The sequence below is a fragment of the Mesoplodon mirus genome (genome assembly GCF_964341445.2).
Source record: "Mesoplodon mirus genome assembly, chromosome: 12".
NCBI lineage: Eukaryota > Metazoa > Chordata > Mammalia > Artiodactyla > Ziphiidae > Mesoplodon > Mesoplodon mirus.
This window is the reverse complement of record NC_138988.1, coordinates 74,088,289-74,107,026: the sequence shown is the minus strand read 5'-3', so window position 1 is coordinate 74,107,026 and position 18,738 is coordinate 74,088,289. Positions and strand designations below refer to the sequence as shown.

Below are 18,738 nucleotides of genomic sequence, written 5' to 3'. Positions count from 1 at the left end.
ACCATGGGAAGAGAGTATTGCAGCAGTGCTAGGCTTAGCTGGGAGTACCGGAGCCTTGAATGGAGGGGCCAGATTCCAGAGGCATTTTGGAAGTAGAGGTGACAGGATCCGCTTATAGGCTGATGTGGAAACTCGGAGCCAGAGGAGCTGAGAAAGACTAATGTCCACGTTTTCATCTTGGGTGACCCAGTGGATCATGGTTAACCAACACAGAATGCAAAAAAAAAGGAGAGATAGGTTTTGAGCATCTTGTGTTCGAGGTGTCTGTGTGACATCCAGGTGGGGGTGTGGGCTGGGAGTTCGGGATGAAGGTTAGAGCTGGAGAAACATGAAAGCTGAGGCTGAAGGAATAGAGTGAGGTTTCAGAGGTGTACGTGAGAGGAGAAAACCAGGGCCTGGGCTTAAGCCCTGGAAGATGTTTTTGTAGTTCTAGAGGCAGATGGACGGTGGAGGAGCAAGGGGAGCTGTTGATGAGGGTTTTGATTAAGGCATCACTGGGACTATTTGACACACCTCAGTATCCGATGGTAGGTGATGGAGGGCACATCTCAGGGAGAGCACACGGTTGACCTAGTCTGGGTTATCTGCTCAGAGGCACTCAGACCAGGGGTGCTTCCGGTCAGCCTGGACTTGTTTACATGGCCTTTGTGCCGGCTGCCTTCTTCCTCTGCACACGCCCAGCCTCCCGCTGTTGAGGGGAAACTCCTCAAAGTGGGTACCCTGATCTCTCCCCGTTATTCTCCAGGAAGCTCAGGCTAGGGCTTTGCACCCTGTAGGGCACCGGATGTGGGTGCTGAATGACCAAGCGGAATGGATGACAGCGGGGAACTTGGTCTGCTGCTTCTCCTTGAGTACCTTTTTAAGGAGAACAGATCGTTTTGTGGAGTGGGTATAACCTGCTCCCTGAATCTTGAGTTGCTTCGGGCTTGCTCCATCCATTGGTCCATCCGTTTGTTCTGGATCAGACTTTTCCAGTGTAAATATCTACTAAAAGTTGAGTACTTTGAATATGGGATTGGGGGGCTCCCAGCACTTTTCACGCATAAGCTTACTTATATTACAACAGGCCTCTGAGGCAGATATTACTACCCTATTTTGCAGACGAGGAATCAGGTAATTTCTCCCAGGTCACACAAGAAGTCAGTGGCAGAGGTGGGATTCAGCCCAGGTCTAACTCAAAAGCCCCTATGCTCTCAATCATTCATGCTAAGGCCACCCTAGGTAAAAGGTGATCATATAATTTATTAATCCAATCTGGAATGCTTTTTAAAATTTTATTTATTTATTTTTGGCTGCATTGGGTCTTCATTGCTGCGCGTGGGCTTTCAGTTGCGGCGAGCTGGGGCTACTCTTCTTTGAGGTGCGTGGGCTTCTCACTGTGTTGCTTCTCTTGTTGCGGAGCACGGGCTCTAGACGTGCGGGCTTCAGTAGTTGTGGCACACAGGCTCAGTAGTTGTGGCTCATGAGCTCTAGAGCGCAGGCTCAGTAGTTGCGGTGCACGGGCTTCGTTGCCCCGCAGCATGTAGGATCTTCTCGGACCAGGGATCGAACCCATATCCCCTGCATTTGCAGGTGGATTCTTAACCACTGTGCCATCGGGGAAGTCCCTCTGTTTAACATTTGGAGGAACTGCCAAATTGTTTTCCAAAGTGGCCGCACCATTTTACATTCCCATCAGCAGTGTAGGAGGGCTCCAATTTCTCCACATCCTCACCAACACTTGTTATTCCAAACTGGGCACTTTTGAGAGTGAAAGGGTGCACCATTAATAATTATATCAGAACAACCAGTACTAACTGGAACATATTCTACTTAGACACAAAAAGATTAGAAGATTCAATTCCTGATTTCAGGGAACTTTCTGGCCACAGGATGAGTCAAACCCCCAAAACCCACATACTTGAGTCAATTGAAGAATCAAGCAAAGGTAAATTATTAAGAAGGAAAGAAAAAAGAAAAAGAAAAAGGAAAGCAAAGTACATTTTGTTTCCCCCAGGAGACTATTTTCTTTAAGAGAAAAGAACTGTCTTATTTGTCCTTGTATTCATGGCCCCAGGAGGATCTTGGCATTTGATAGCGTGTCAATGAAGATCTGTGGAATAAATGAATGAATGAGAGAATAAATGATACAAACACTCTTGGAGGGAATGTTAAAAAAAAAAAGAAAAAGTCACCTGGCTTGGATGTGTGAGTTTGGGGGAAATATGGATCTTTTCTAAAAATGTATTTTTTTGCTCAGTGTTTTAACAACACTAATGACAATTTAAAAAGGAAAAAGTGAATAACCTACAATTAGAGGGATCTTAAACTGGATTTTGCAAGTGTGAGTGACTGAACAGAGGTGGAGGAAAGGCTTTCCAAGCAGGGGAGTTGCCTGAGCAGGAAGTCTAGAACCACAGCCATGTCTTTATCCTACAGGAAGTTAGCAAATTTGGGGAATAAAAAGATGTGGTACCCACCCCCAGGAGTTTCCAGTCTTTTGGGGAAACAATGAAAACAGTCTGTAACAACCTTTAACTGGTTGTGTGCCCTTGGGCAAGTCAGTTCCCCTCTTTGGGCATCAACAATCCTTTTGTCTCAAAATTTCCCTGAATCTTTCAATCTTACAACCCTGCAAGTTTCCTGGAATTGGTGGGCCAGGAGCTAGGCCTTGAAGGAAGGAGCTAGATTTGGAGAAAGGATGCCAGTGGTGGGTGATAAGGTCCTGAGGTGGGCTGGAGTGCTCCAGCTAAGATAAAATGGGATGGGGTGCCTTGGCCCTCTTGAAGGAGAACTTTAAAAGCCAGGCTGGTTGACTTTTAAATTTGACCTGATAAGCAGATCCTTGGACTGGAGATGAAAGGCATGTCTGTGAGAGATTAATCTGATGGCTCTGGGCCATGGATCCTGGATCTGTCTGGAAGCAGGGTGAAGACCTAGGGCCTCTCAGGGAGGCTTCTGCAATAGTAACGTAGGCCCAGCCTTTCAAAAGAGGGTTTGAGACTCCTTTGGTTAGTCTTATGATACACATGGGTTCCATGGAGTTTCATTTTCCTAACCATAAGTAATTTAAACCATTATTTTTATAACAGTTATGACTGTATTATGGACCATATGCCAAATATATATACATTTTTAAGGCAGAATATTAGACTTTCAAGTTTGCAGAAGGCAATTTTAGATTATGCAACCAGATTCCTCAGAGAGATGAATTCTCTCTGCTGTCAAGGGGGTTTACTTTGGTGGAAAATTTTGAGAAGTTTGTTAAAAGCCTACTGGAGGAATAGGAAGAGTGGGATCTAAGTGAGCTTCAGAGAATGGTTTTGTTGGTCCAGGTAACTAATTGGATATAGGAAACCCAAGAAAGGAAGAAATCCAAGAAAGGAAGAAATCCAAGATGGCTTAAAATCTGAGGACTCTGAAGAAAGATGATGCTATTCATTAAAAAATGTACAAGTTAAGAGAGGGGTGGGAAATGATGGTCTGCCTTGAGAACATTGGACACAGGTGGCCTTGAGAACAAAGGACTGGTTAGGATGGCCATGGAGGAGGAAGCAGTAACCTTGGTCTTTCCCTGCCTTTGCTAAGGCGTTCAAAGCTCTGTCCAGTGGCCTGGCATGCTTGGCACTTTGCCTGGTTTATTTTTAGTGTATCACTACTAAATAAGATGTTTATGTAGGATTTTATTAGATGCCCTATATCAGACTAAGAAAGTTTTCATCCATCCCTTCTGTGACAAGAGTTTTTTCATATGGTAAACGGATGTTGAATTTTATCAACAACTTTTTTGGCTGCTGTTGATGTGATCATATGATTTTTTTCCCCTTTAATCTTTTAGTGTGATGAATTATATCAATGTTTTCCAAATAAACTACCGTGCATTAAAAAAATTTTTTTTCTATTTGTTTATTTACCTTATTTATTTATTTTGGCTGTGTTGGGTCTTCATTGCTGCACAAGGGCTTTCTCTAGTTGCGGCGAGTGGGGGCTACTCTTCGTTGAGGTGCGCAGGCTTCTCATTGCGGTGGCTTCTCTTGTTGTGAAGCACGGGCTCTAGGCGCGCAGGCTTCAGTAGCTGCAGCTCACGGGCTCAGTAGTTGTGGCTTGCGGGCTCTAGAGCGCAGGCTCAGTAGTTGTGGTGCACAGGCTTAGTTGCTCTGCGGCATGTGGGATCTTCCTGGACCAGGGATAGAACCCGTGTCCCCTGCATTGGCAGGCAGATTCTCAACTACTGCACCACCAGGGAAGCCCTTACCATGCATTTCTGGTATAAAGTCAATAACATATTGCCCTTTTTACATATTGCTGGAGTCAGTTTGCTAATATCTTGCTTAGGATTTTACATTCATGTTCATAAGTGTAATTTTCTTTTCTCATTTTGTACTCTTTGGGTTTTGGAGTCAAAGTTACACTAAAAATGAGTTGAGATGTGAACCCTCTTCTTACATTCTCTGCAAGAGTTTGATTAAGATTGAAATTACTGTTTTCTTGAATGTCTGGTGGAGTTCTTTGCCTGTTTGCTACTGAAGGCTGTCCTATCATGTGGGTGATAGTAGAGAAAGGAACTTTTATTTGGGGAGTGAAAGTAGCTTAAACAATAAGGAAAATATACTATCTCACACATCACAAAAAGCCCAAAGGTAGGTGGTTCCAAGATTGGTTAATTCAGCCGCTCAACAGCATCAGGGAGGGAAATTTGTTCTGATCTTTCAGCTGTCATTCTCAGGTGTCAGCTCCTTCTCTCATTATTGCAAGATGGGTGCAGCTACTCTGGGCATCACAGCAACATGGTTAAGAGTGTGGGTTCTGTAGCCAAACCTGGTTTCAGATCCCATAGCTATCTGACATTGGGTAAATTGCTTAACCTCTCTGTCAGATGGAATGATAGTAGTGCTTTTCCTCAGAAGTTTAATGTTATATGGATTAAATGAATTAGTTTTTTAAACTCTTAGAATAGTGCACATAGTAAGCATCCAATAAATATTAGCACATCTTACTCCATTCTCACCTGAGGCAGAAATGAATCTATTTTTCTCTTGCACCCCACTTACTGAAGCCCCCTTATTAGACTTACTTCACACCTTATGGCCAGAATATGACAACTGCCCATTCCTAAACCAGCTGTGGAATTATCATGATTTGGTTTGGAAGAATTTAGGTTCAACCTCTGAGACGGGGGGGTGTCGGGCCTCCCCTGAAACAACCATCTGATACCACAACAAAATCTGGGTTCTGTTTGTAAGGCCGAAGTTGGGGTGGTGACAGTGGGGACTTTGGGCGTGGCACAAAGAGGGGCAGAGTAGGATTCCCCATCCCTACTTGTCCACAGTATTCCTTGGAATCACTCCTTAGATTTGCCGAGCACTTCACAGTTTACTTCATGCTTTTTTTTTTTTTTTTTGCGGTATGCGGGCCTCTCACTGTTGTGGCCTCTCCCGTTGCGGAGCACAGGCTCCGGATGCGCAGGCTCAGCGGCCATGGCTCACGGGCCCAGCCGCTCCGCGGCATGTGGGATCCTCCCAGACCGGGGCACGAACCTGTGTCCCCTGCATCGGCAGGTGGACTCTCAACCACTGTGCCACTAGGGAAGCCCAGTTTCATGCTTTTTAACTTGTGCATTATCACATCTGGTCTCAGAACCATTCTCTAAGCAGTTTGGCCTCTTGTTATCCTCTTTTATAGATGGGGAAACAGGCTCCCAGAGTTGAGGTGCTTGCTTGGTTCTGTGTTTATAGCTGGTACAGAGCTGGGTCCTGGGACTTATATTGAGGTCTTCAGATTCAAAACTCTGCCTTTTGGGGTTTTTTTGGCCACATCACGAGGCATGCGGGATCTTAGTCCCTGACCAGGGATCAAACGCGTGCCCCCTGCAGTGGAAGCATGGAGTCCTAACCACGGGACCGCCAGGGAATTCCCAAAACTCTGCCCTTTTATTCCTCTTCCATGAATTCCCAACTGTCTGTCATTTACATGGTGTCCTCACAACTGCCACATCCATGTGCCTCCTCTGCTATTGTCTACTTCATATTTTCAAAATAAACAGTTTTTCATTAAATAATATATCTTAAAAGGAAGCTTGATAGGACTTCCCTGGTGGCACACTGGTTAAGAATCCACCTGCCAGTGCAGGGGACATGGGTTCGAGCCCTGGTATGGGAAGATCCCACATGCCGCGGAGCAACTAAACCCGTGCGCCACAACTATTGAGCCTGCGCTCTAAAGCCTGCGAGCCACAACTACTGAGCCCACATGCCACAACTACTGAGCCCACGTGCTGCAACGACAGAAGCCCGTGCACCCGGTGCCCATGCTCCACAACAAGAGAAACCACTGCAATGAGAAGCCCGCGCACCGCAACTAAGAGTAGCCCCCACTCACCGCAACTAGAGAAAGCCCATGCACAGCAGTAAAGACTGAACACAGCCAAAAACAAATAAATAACATAAATAAATTTAAAAAAATAAAAAAGGAAGCGTGGTAAAGCCCCAGGTTTGATATTCTGGTACACATACAACTTTCCAATCAGCGGAAACAGTTAAAAATATTTTTATTCAGGATTAGAACTCCTGCCCTGGCGCCTACGTTCGAATCCCACCTCTGACGAGGTAGCACACACTCTCTACCCAGATGCCCGTGGACCTCACATTTTAGGGTGCAGCAGCCCCCTTCCAAGCCCCAGCCTTGCGATTTTGCCTGCTGGCTGTTCTGGCTGTCGGCCCCCGGTGCCATGCCCACCGCCACCCAGGAAAGCTGGAAGTGCTGGTGCTTAATTCCAGACCCACCTCCGTCCCCAGCAGCACTCAACCATGGCTGTTAGGAGCTGATGGACAGGTGTCCCTGTTCCCTCGCCCACCCCTCAGGAGCAGGTCCCCCAAGGCATGCGGCTTTTCATCAGCTACCAGAGTTCCCAGAAGGACTGAGTGCCACTACCCCACAGTGGTAACTGACCCAATGATGCATTCTTTACCGGCTTCCTTCCTCTCAGGTCTCATTTCCCCACTCTTTCAGGTGCTTCCTGGAATCACCTCCCAGGTACATCACTTCACTTGAATCCTTGTATCAGAGTTGGCTTCTGGGGAGCCCAAACTAAGACCACCACTTGCTCGCTGTCTGGTGTTGGGTGTTACCGAACTTCCCTGTGTCTCTCCGTTCCCATCTGTTATAGGAGGGTAATAATAGCACGTGTGCCTCTTAGAGTGAATTGGTGAAGCTCTCAGTGCCTGGCTAAGAGAAAGTGCTTAGCAAGTGGGATCTACTACAATTATTACTACCTAAAATTCCCACCTGTGGGTACGTGCCCCACAGTTGGGAGCTAACCTTTCTCTGGGTGCCCCCTTCCTGCCTCTCCCCTCTGATGCCCTCACGTACCCTCTGAGCTCCTTCAGTCCCACTTCTCCCACCGTAGGCTGCCTCATGCAATTCAGGTGCCCAGGATCACCCCCCCACCACCACTCCCACTGCAGCCCACCCTGCCCATCACACACAGATCACCCTGCCTGCCTCTGATGGGGGTTGCAGATGCCCAGGTAAATAAGTCTTCTGTCCTAATGACATCTTGGGATTCTCCATGATGCAGGATCACCATAGTCATCCAGTCCAGGCTGGAAGCTCTTAAAACGGAGGCTTCTCATCTCTGACTCGGGTCCAGCACGTTCCAGTAAGTGTGGATTGTTAACGATCACTGCTACCTTTTTTTTTTTTTTTTTTTGCGGTACGCGGGCCTCTCACTGTTGTGGCCTCTCCCGTTGCGGAGCACAGGCTCTGGACGCGCAGGCTCAGCGGCCATGGCTCATGGGCCCAGCCGCTCTGCGGCATGTGGGATCTTCCCGGACCGGGGCACGAACCCGCGTCCCCTGCATCGGCAGGCGGACTCTCAACCACTGCGCCACCAGGGAAGCCCCACTGCTACCTTTATTGAGCACTTACTATGAGCCTGGGGCTGTTGTAGGTACTTTCTCTGTATTAATCCTTGCAGCCACCCTATGAAGTATGTGCTGTTACTATCCCCATTTTGCAGATGAGAAGCCTAGGACAGAGAAGTTAAGTAGCCTGGCCAAGATCACACAGCCGGCAAACGGCAACCTAACTCCAGAGCCTCTCTTACTTTTCATGATGCTAAGCTGGTGCAGGGCTATCTCGTGCCTAGAATGAACAATACTGGCTTCCTTGCTTCCCAGCTGAAAGTCCAAGGACCAGTCTGTCTTTGCCAGGTGTCTTGCTGTAGCAAGTTACCCATCCAAACCTGAGGCCCAGATCTCACCCCACCCTTAGCTGTGGAACAGGAATATCAAACAGGAAGGTCTAATTTATTCAGAGCCCTGGCAGCCAGAACAAGGGAGAAAAAGCACATGTGAGAATATATAGGCTGTCTTCTAATTTTATGATAAGGAGAGACTTGACAGGTTCAGGCCAGTACCTGAGGTTTCTTTTCACAAGCAACATATGGACTAGAGATTGCAAACTGCTCCCTGCCCATCAGATCCAGCCCATAGAGCATGTGTGTGCCTTGGAAACTAAAGGAATTGGATGGCTCCTTACCACGGTGTAGCAAAAGGCTGGGGCTAAGCAGAGCCTCCTGGCTTTGTGGGGGGAACACATGCTGTCCACTGTGCCCAGCCCCACCCCTCCCCACTGACCCTGTGCTCTAGAGCTCCACACTGACCACGAGTGAGCTGCCATTTATCATGCAACTTGTGCTGGTGTTTTTCTCACATCTAGTTTGTCTCATTCATGCATTCATTCATTCATGCAAAAAAGATGTTTTGAACAACTTACTATGTACCAGGCACCATTTGGTTTCAGTGGGGTGGTGAGGGAACAGACAAACTATAAACAGAACCTGGAGGTAGAGTATAGTGTATGTTAGTGATTAGTGGTAAGCAGAAAAATAAAGCGGTGAAAGGGCCCAGGGAGAATCAGGGTTGGGGTAGGATGGCCAGAAAAGGCTATATGAGAAATGTGACTGAGTTAAAGCCCAAAGGCAGTGAAGGAGGGGCTTTGGGGACATCGGGGGGCAGAACACTGCAGGCAGATGGAACAGCAAATACAAAGGGGACATGTACACCTGGTATGTTCCCAGAGTAACAAGGAGACCAGTGTGGCCAGAGCAGAATGAGTGAGAGATAATCACATGAGTGAATGGAGAGCCCTGGGGGGTTGAGACTAGACTGGATGGGGCAAGGGTGGACCAGTGATGCCCGTCAGGAGACCACCACCCCAATCCAAGCAACAGATGATGCCACTTAGGCCAGGGTGGTAGCCGTAGAAATAGAGAAAAGGCAGAGATTGGAGATGTGTTTTGGACATAGAACCAATCAGAAATGGGTGATGTGTTGGATGTGGGAGACCAGTCAGGACAAAGAAGAATTGAATTTGGACCAGGGAGGTAGCAGAGGAAGAGAAGAAAAGCGGGTGGATTCTGGAGTTATTTTGAAAGTAGATGTTCCATGCTCTGCCGATGGATGGATGTGGGATTTGAAAGAGCAAAGTCAAGAATGATACCAAGGGCTTCCCTGGTGGTGCGGTGGTTGGGGGTCCGCCTGCCGATGCAGGGGACACAGGTTCGTGTCCCGGTCCGGGAAGATGCCACGTGCCGCGGAGCGGCTGGGCCCGTGAGCCATGGCCGCTGAGCCTGCGCGTCCGGAGCCTGTGCTCCGCAACGGGAGAGGCCGCGATAGTGAGAGGCCTGCGTACGCAAAAAAAAAAAAAAAAGAATGACACCAAGTGTTTTGGCCTGAGCAGTTGGAAGGATGGAGTTGCCATGTGCTGATATGGGGAAGCTGGTGGGAGGAGCAGGTTTGTTGAGGGAAAGCTTAGGATATCCGTTTTGGAGAAGTTGAGTCTGAAGGTGTCTATTGGACATCCCAGGTGGAGTTGCCGAGAAGGCAGCCTCCAGTGTAAAACAGAAACAGAAAACAGGTCAACTCACGTGCCCGCTCTGATTTGGTAGCCCTGTCCAGAGTGCTGTGTTGACATTTTTAAAAAATTATTTTAAAAATTATTTATTTATTTGGTTGCACTGGGTCTTAGTTGCGGCAGGCGGGCTCCTTAGTTGCAACACATGGGCTCCTTAGTTGCGACATGCATGTGGGATCCAGTTCCCAGCCAGGGATTGAACCTGAGCCCCACGCATTGGAGCGCTGAGTCTTAACCACTGCACCACCAGGGAAGTCCCGGTGTTAACACTTTTTTTTAAAAAATAAATTTATTTATTTGTTTATTTATTTTTGGCTGTGTTGGGTCTTTGTTGCTGTGCGCGGGTTTTCTCTGGCTGCGTCCAGCGGGGACTACTCTTTGTTGCGGTGTGTGGGCTTTTCATTGCAGTGGCTTCCCTTGTTGCGGAACACTGGCTCTAGGCGTGTGGGCTTCAGTAGTTGCAGCACGCGGGCTCAGTAGTTGTGGCTCGCAGGTTCTAAAGCACAGGCTCAGTCGTTGTGGCGCCCGGGCTTAGTTGCTCCGTGGCATGTGGGATTTTCCTGGACCAGGGCTCGAACCCGTGTCCCCTGCATTGGCAGGCGGATTCTTAACCACTTCACCACCAGGGAAGTCCCCGGTGTTAACATTTTTAAGACCCATTCAGGCTCAGTGGGAAAGAGTTTCTTGATCAATAGTGAAACCTGTCTTAGGAGCTGGATAGACAAATAATGGCGAACACTGGGTGTAAGACATTCCACTGTAGAGTGGGAAGAAAATGTGAAAAATTCTATTCTATGTATTTTTGTCTTACTCTTTACATTTTCTTCATATGTTCTATAATGTACATAATATGTTAGAGTAGCAGATTTGGACATAGTTTATAAATTAAGTATTCTGTATCCATTGGAAGAGTATGCTCAGTTTTCACTGAGGAATGGATGAACAAAAACTTTTGGAGATTACTGATCAGAAATATTTTACAACAGATGCTTAAAAAAGTGACCTGGATTACTGCAAGCCCTGAAGTGTCTCCTGAATCCTAAAAAAAAGAACGTTGTTCAGTTTGGTTTAATGCTTAATTAAAACAATTGGCTTTCCAAAATACCAGTGTTATCAGAGACTTTTTTTTTCCTTTGGCCACACCGCATGGCATGTGGGATCTTAGTTCCCTCATCAGGGATCAAACCCGTGCCCCCTGCAGTGGAAGCACAGAGTCTTAACCATTGGACCACCAGGGAAGTCCATCAAAGACTTTTTTAAAAAAGGGTGAGGAACTGTTCTAGAGTAAAGGAGATTAAAGAGGTAACAATGCAAACACAATCCTCGAATGGATCTTGGGTTGAGAAAGCAAAAAGCTATGAAAGGCTATTACTGGAACAACTGGGGACCTTTGTATGTAGATTGTGGTATTGTATTAGTATGCAATTTCTAATTGGGATCATTGTTTCATGGTTACTGGGAGACTGTTGCATTCTTAGGAGACACGGGCTGAAAATCGTAGGGGTAAGGAGTCATGATGTCTGTAATTAGGTCTCAAATAGTTCAGCAAAATACACATAGGAATTTAGGTGAAGGGTGTGTTAGTGGTCACTGTGCTATTCTTGCAGCTTTCCTGTAGTTTTGAAATATTTCCAAGTAAAAATTTGGGGGGAGATAGTATTCATATAAGTTTCTCCAGTTCTCGGAAAACTAGGAATCCGATAAAGGCATGTTAGACCGCTTTTCATATACTGGATTATTTCATTGACCAGAACACTTGTCGTCTTCATCCTTTCTGAAGCAAAGAATTTGCCAAATCTTTCCCACCACTACAGTAATCCCTGGCATTTTTGATTTTCCAGGTGCCTCCACATCCATCATATTACATTTATTATCATAAATAGTCCCTATAGATAAAGAAATTTGTGCCTGTAAATTCCACAATCACGATGAACATTGTTTTTTAATGGCTCACCATATGCCAGGCACTGTTCTGTGTGTTTGACATGAATGAGTGCATTTCATCCTCCCAACCACTCTTAGGGGAGGTATTACTGATAGTTTATTCCACTAGGGGATTGTAAGTAAAGAAAAAAGTATGGGAGACCCCTGTAAGTTAATAATCACTCAAGAAAGCAGGGCTGCAAAACCGAGCAACTTTGCTTAGCAACAAAACCCTGCAACGTAAGCATGGTTTCATTACTATCATTCTCATTTTCAGAAAAGGAAACTGAGGCACAGAGAGGTGGTATAATTTGCCCAAAGTCACACAGCCAGGGAGGGTGGAGTGACAGAGCAGTGTGGCCCCGGGCCCTGCAGTGTTCACCACCAACCCCCTGACCATGTACTTCACACTGTGAGCTGGATCATCTGAGTTTGTTGGAGCTGCCATTCCAGAAGGAGGGCTTCTGGTCCTCAAATTTTGCTTTTCTCTGAGGGGTTCCAAGTGTATGTTCATAGGAGAAAGGGTGCTCCTTGAGAGAGGGAACAACAGCAGCAAAACTACCATCTTTGAATGCTCATATGGGCCAGGCACGGGCAAGATGCTTTCTGCCTGGTTAGTCCTCAGAACCCCTCTGTGGGGTAAAACTATTATTATCTTCATTGGACAAAAGAAGAAACGGTGGAGCCTTGCCCCAGCCCCCCACCCAGGCTGCCTTGCCTCTACCTGTCATCTCAATGGGTCTGAAGGTAACAGCTATAGAATGTAGCCTGTGGGGCGATGGGCCTCACCCATCACCTTGTCCACCCCCTCAGTTCTCAAATGGGGACATTTCAATGCTGAAGAGGAGGAGGAGTGGGAGAAGGAAGAAGAGGAAGAAAGCATTGCATCCTTCCTCCTTGGGGCTTTTCATCTGGCCTGTGACATTCCATTCCCACCCCTCTAATTTGCCACTTCATTGAGCAACTTTTTCTAATTGAATGCACCTGGGCAGAAACTCCTCCCCATATTGGCCCTGGTCAGTGCTTTGTCTTTTTTCTTCTTCTTTTATGAAAAAAACAAGGGGAGCCCCTATTTCTTTGAGGTGGAGGTGCTTGGTGAAGTTCCCAAGCAGATCAGCCAGCCCTCCAGAAACTCTTTTGCCTTCGTGCCGTGTTGAGCTCACCTGCCTCCTTGGAGGACAGCCGGCTTGTAGCTGACCTTGGCCTGGAGGCCCAGGATGACTCTGCTCTGGGCATGGCAGTCCCAGCCAGGGGCGAGGCAGAGGTATCCTTCAAAAGGCCCTGCTCACCAGGAGCCACCTTCCCCAGGGTGCAGGTGTTCCCCTTCCTCAGTAAATCAACAACTAATAAGTCAATTCGCACTCATGAAGGAGCACAAGAGGCAATAGAATAAAGTAGTTAAGAGCATGAATTCTTCAGCCGGACTCCCTAGGTTGAATCATGCCTCTACCACTTATTAGCTTTGTGACCTAGGGCAAATTATTTAGCCACTCCGAGTACAGGTTTCCCTTTCTGTAAAATGGGGGGAAATAATAATATACTTCTGAAAAAAATAAAAAATACTGGTGATTTACTGTCTCATCAAAGATGCACAATCTTCTTAACTGAACAGTCCTACTCAATAATTCTGAAAGTAAAGAAACATCTTCCTTCAGGACAGATCTAGTTTCTGGTTATGTATTTAACTTCAAAAGCTACATTTTTTAGTCCCCCTAAAAGCCCTTTACACTTCAACATCTTTGCCTCCCCATAACTTCATATCTAGTCTTTATAATTTTAGATTCATTGTTCTCCTTAACAAAAGAGTGCAATGCAATGATTAGTAAACTAAAGAAACTTCTTGTTTGTATTTTTGAAGAGAGTAGACGACTTGCAAGATCAGACAAGGTACACAGCACACATTCACGCTGACACAACAAGAGCTGTTGAATTTAAAAATTTATGCAGATTACTAATAAACCACTTTTCATCTCGCCAGTTGGTAGAGGTGCTTTTTTTTTTTAAGTAGATATCTAATGTTTGTTCATTAGATTGGTTCAGCCTTTCAGCAGGGAAATTTGGTAATAAGAACTGTATCAAAAGCCTTAGAATGTTTCATAACCTCAGATTGAGAAATTCCACTTCTAGAAATTAATTCACTTCTAGAAATAATCATGAGTGTGCACAAAGATATTACCACAAAAATATTTTACAGTATTATTTCTAATAGAGAAGAACTAGAAACTATCTAAATTGCCAACAATACAGGTTTGGTGATATACAGTATATTCACTCAATGGCATACTAGGAAGTCATTAAAAATATGTTGTAGAATATTTAATGAGGTGGAAAATGTGTTGACAGTATACTTTTTAGTGAAAAAACAGCTTACAAAACTTTGCAGAACGATCTCATTTTTAAAAATATATGTGTTTATTCAGAGAATAATTTTAGAAAAATAAACAATGACATTTTAAAGGGTTATCTGGATGGTGCAATTGTGAGTAATTATTATTTCCTTTTTTGTGTGACTTATCAGTATTTTCTAAGTTTTCTACAATGCAGATGAATATTTCCATGTTATGAAAACAACAACAAATTATTATATAAAAAAGAACAATTCATTGAGAAAATGCTTAACGCAGAGCTTGCCTCTTCTGTAGGGTGTCATTTCTCTAGTAACTCTCTTCCTTAGCGTCCTCCTTGGAGGACCCCAGGAGAGGCAGGGATCCCCAAGGCCTCCTCCCATTTGGAGCATTACTGGAGGCTTGTGGTTTGCCTCCTGGTCATGTGGAATCCAGCTTTGGACAAACTGCAAAGTCCCTAAGTTTGGGAGGTAGAAGAAATGGCAACTGGAAGATTTTATATAGAGTCTGAGCAAGAAACTCTTCCAAAAAGGAGCTAGTCTTGGCCTTCCATGGTGGCGCAGTTGTTAAGAATCCACCTGCTAATGCAGGGGACACAGGTTTGAGCCCTGGTCCGGGAAGATCCCACATACTGGGGAGCAAGTAAGCCTGCGAGCCACAACTACTGAGCCTGCGTGCCTAGAGCCTGTGCTCCGCAACAAGAGAAGCCACCGCAGTGAGAAGCCAGCCCCCTCTCACTGCAACTAGAGAAAGCCCGTGCGCAGCAACTAAGATCCAACGCAGCCAAAAATAGATAAATTTATTTAAAAAAAAAGAAACTGGTAAAAAAATATATATATTGATTAAAAATATATATATTGATTAAAAAAAAAAAAGGAGCTACTTTCTCTGCCCATGTTTTCCTCAAACAGAAGCTAAGGCCGACTTCAGGGTTTGTCCAAGGCCACACGGCCAACTTAATGACAAGGTGAGGCCTTGAAGCCATGGCCTTTCCGCCCTGTTGTATTTCTAAAATGTGCTGATTTAGACTATCTCTTCTCACACTTTAATATGCACAGGAATCACCAGGGATCTTGTTGAAATGCAGATTTTGATCCAGCAGGTCAGGGATGGGCCTGAGGGTCTGCATTTCTAACCAGCCCTCAGGCGATGAAGATGTTGCTGGTCTGGGGATCAGTTTAAGTAGCAGTGGTGTAGAGCACAGATTTTAGAGCCAGATCGTCAGCTTCCCAATCTAGCTCTGCCGCAGACGAACTATTATTATAGTTACCGTACTTCAGTTTTCTCTACTGCAGAATCAGTATGACTTAACTCATAGCTTTTTCGTGAAGATTTAATAAGTGCTTAGAACACTCTTCACTAAGAACTAGCTGTTTTATTATTATTATTTATATTCCCTAGAGCAAGCAGCCAAGGGCGAAGCACAGTTTGACGAATGAATGGATAAACTTTGGAGTTCTTCCTGGGCGACCGGAGTCAGAGAAGCAAAATGGGAGGGCTCGGAGGTGAGGAAGAGGCCCACCTCGAAAGAACTTCTCTCCACTGGGTGGTCAGAAGGACCCGGAGCGCCCGGAAGCCGGCCGGCCCGCGCCCCGCGGACCAATGCGGCCGCCCGGGGGGAGGGGGAGCGCCCGCCAGCCCTTTCCGTCTGGGCGCCGGAGGCCCCGCCCCCTGGAACGTCGCGACGTCCGAGCATTCCACGGTTGCTACTCGGTCGCGAGGGGCGGGGCGCCTGTCAGGGAAGCGGCGCGCGCGGCGGCGGGGGCGGGCTGAGGCTCCGCCGCGCAGTGCCAGCGCCAGCACTAGACCCGCGCCCCGCGCTCTCCGGCCCGCCGCCTGCGTTCTGGCTCGCGAGCCCGCACTCCCGCCCTGCCCGTGCGCTGCCCGAGTATGGAGCTGCTGTGCTGCGAGGGCACCCGGCACGCGCCTCGGGCCGGGCCGGACCCGCGGCTGCTGGGGGACCAGCGTGTCCTGCAGAGTTTGCTCCGCCTGGAAGAGCGCTACGTGCCCCGCGCCTCTTACTTCCAGTGTGTGCAGAGGGAGATCAAGCCGCACATGCGGAAGATGCTGGCGTACTGGATGCTGGAGGTACCGCCCGGGGGGTCTCCCCTCCCCCGCCACCCCGGCGTCCCCGGCTCGGGACATCCTGGTCCCAACAACAATCAGCAAGATGTTTCTGTGGCGCAGATCCCCGGGGCCTGGCCTTTCACTCCTTTCACTCGGGCACCCTACCCGGCTGCCTCCCTGGTGTCCCTTTCTTCCCCTTCTCCAACCCTGACTTTGACTGCCAGTTGTTTGGCACCCCAAGTAACCCTCTCTTCGGGCCGGGAAAGCGGGACAAGGGCCACCCTCTTCCCCTCCGGCTTCTCTCAGCGTCTCCCGCCTCGCTCCCCCGCCCGGTCTTCTAGGGAGAGCGCGCCTGGAAAACCCTGGGCTCGCCCGCCCCCGCCGCAGAGCCGGTTCCTGTGTGTCGCGGGGTTCTGGCGGGGAAGGCGGTGGGGTGGCGCGCTGTTCCGGCAGTCAGGGAAATGAAAAGTGCGGGAGGCAGCCGCTGGCGTCTCCTCCCTTCCCTTTGGGTGTGTGCACTGGGTGGAGGTAATGGGGTTTAAGGTCCCAGTTCTCAGGCTCCCGTGGGTGACTCTTCCGTCCCCTCTCACTCTCGGTATTGGTGTGGGGGGGCAGCCTCCGTTTGGAATCCTTAAGGGAGGGAGCCTCTGGCGTACCCCGCTTCCCCCCACCCCCGGGGGGAAGGAGGCACCGCAGAGGAAGTGGAGGGGGGTCGACACCTTGGGGAATGCGCATCCTGCGTATTAGTCCTTGTCACTGTAAGTACACCTACCCCCTCCCGATTCTTGCTCCCTATTCCACTTCCCTTCAGCGCACCGCCCCCCCCCCCCTTCAGTGCTGCTGCGTTTCCTTTGCCTCTGCCCCAGAAGTGACTGTGCGCCCTCCCCCAGGTGTGTGAGGAGCAGCGCTGTGAGGAGGAAGTCTTCCCCCTGGCCATGAACTACCTGGATCGCTACCTGTCCTGCGTCCCCACCCGCAAGGCGCAGTTGCAGCTCCTGGGTGCGGTCTGCATGCTGCTGGCCTCCAAGCTGCGCGAGACTACGCCCCTGACCATCGAAAAACTGTGCATCTACACCGACCACTCTGTCTCTCCCCGCCAACTGCGGGTGCGTGCATGATCCTCCCCACCCCCCAACACACACTGCCTCCTCACTTACCAGGAAAAGGAAAGCTAAGACCCTCAAGAGGCTTTCTGTCCCTGGGGAGGGTAGCAGAGGCTTTTTTTTTTTTTTTTTTTTTTTGATAAGAGATGGGACAGTGTGGTATGATGGTCAGGGTAGCCCCTAGCCCAGCCTTGCGCTGCCAGCATGAACCAAACCCCTTCTCCTGACCTCCAGTGGGTGCCACTCCTTCCTGGTCTTTCCCCCAGATAGCAACAAGTCAAACTGCATGTCTACACTCACTAGTACTTTGCCTCTGGGTTTACACAGCCACCATGAGTTATTTATTGGCAGCAGCAGGACATGCCTACGCACCCCCCCTGGAGTGGGGGAGTGGAATGTGCTTCACGTGGGGGAGGGGGGCCGCCCTGGTTGAGTCTTTATCCCAGTGTGTGGACTTTGTGATCAAAAAGCCTCCCGGAGCAGATTATAGCCAGGGTTGCTGTAAGGAAGGGCCAAGGCGTTTCATCCCACCTTCTTTCCTTCCTTTTATATCCCAGGAGAAACAGCTCCTTCCTAATTCTCCGTTCGCTAGCCTCACTCTGGGAAACTTGAGCAGCTGCTTCAGGCCTGTGGAATCATCTCTTCTTTTCCTCTTTAGCCAAAGGCCAGAGCTGAGGCACAGACTGGGGCTGAGCTGCAGCTGCTTCCGATGTGATAATGATGCCCTGTCCCCCGGCCCACCCACTCTGACCAAGGTCTTTCATAACACTGGGGAGCTGCTGTCGCTCCTGTGGTTTGGGAAGTGGCTCCCTGGGCCTCTTGCTGGGAACTTGGGCTGGGCTCTTCCCGAGGCAGGACAGGGGAGACCCCCGGTTCTCTTTCCCCACTGAGCCTGGAGAGGAGGTGGGGGAGCTGCTTGGATCTGGAAGAGGTTATTTAGGGCGTGCAGATCGTCTCCCGAGGGGCGGGGGCGGGGGGAGACGGGTGAGCTGGCACCTTCCTCCACCTTGCTCTACAGCGGCCCAGTCTTCTCTTGACCCGGAGAGGAGTCTCTGGGCCCCATCTCCCGGGGAGGAGGGCAGCGTGCAGGCTGCTGTGATTGGCTGGCCAAGAAGCCAGGGTACTGGGGCCCCCGAGTGCTGCTTGTCGAGGAACGGGATTCCTCTTCCTGCCAAGTAGCTCTCGGAGATGGGAGTAGGAGGCCGGAGTTGGGAATCCGGGAGGCCCCACAGCTCTTTGTGATGAATCTGGTAGTTTTTGGCAAGTCTAGTTTTTGGTAGTTTTTGGCAAACCAGTGGAGCTGGTTTTCAGGGCTAATGAGCAAGATGAGTTTGGAGGGGTTTAGGCTAGAAGGTAGAAGGGGACTTCCTTTTTGTGAAAACATTAGGATGGAGTGTGTGCCTTTA

The 18,738-nt window shown here is 48.4% G+C and overlaps 1 protein-coding gene across 3 annotated transcripts in view; it reads left to right on the top strand.

The window, feature by feature from the left end:
- CCND3 (cyclin D3) overlaps positions 1-18,738 on the top strand; it is an 83,873-nt gene that overhangs the window by 60,399 nt on the left and 4,736 nt on the right. Inside the window, exons 2-4 of one of the 3 annotated variants that reach the window (XM_082637851.1) lie at positions 15,564-15,667; positions 17,120-17,335; positions 17,890-18,087. In XM_082637851.1, the coding sequence (XP_082493977.1) occupies positions 15,602-15,667; positions 17,120-17,335; positions 17,890-18,087 (480 nt within the window). In that variant the 5' untranslated portion in view covers positions 15,564-15,601. Of the gene's footprint in view, positions 1-15,563; positions 15,668-15,690; positions 16,251-17,119; positions 17,336-17,889; positions 18,088-18,738 lie in introns of those variants that run through there. The other 2 variants (XM_082637850.1, XM_082637852.1) reach the window with 2 other exon arrangements.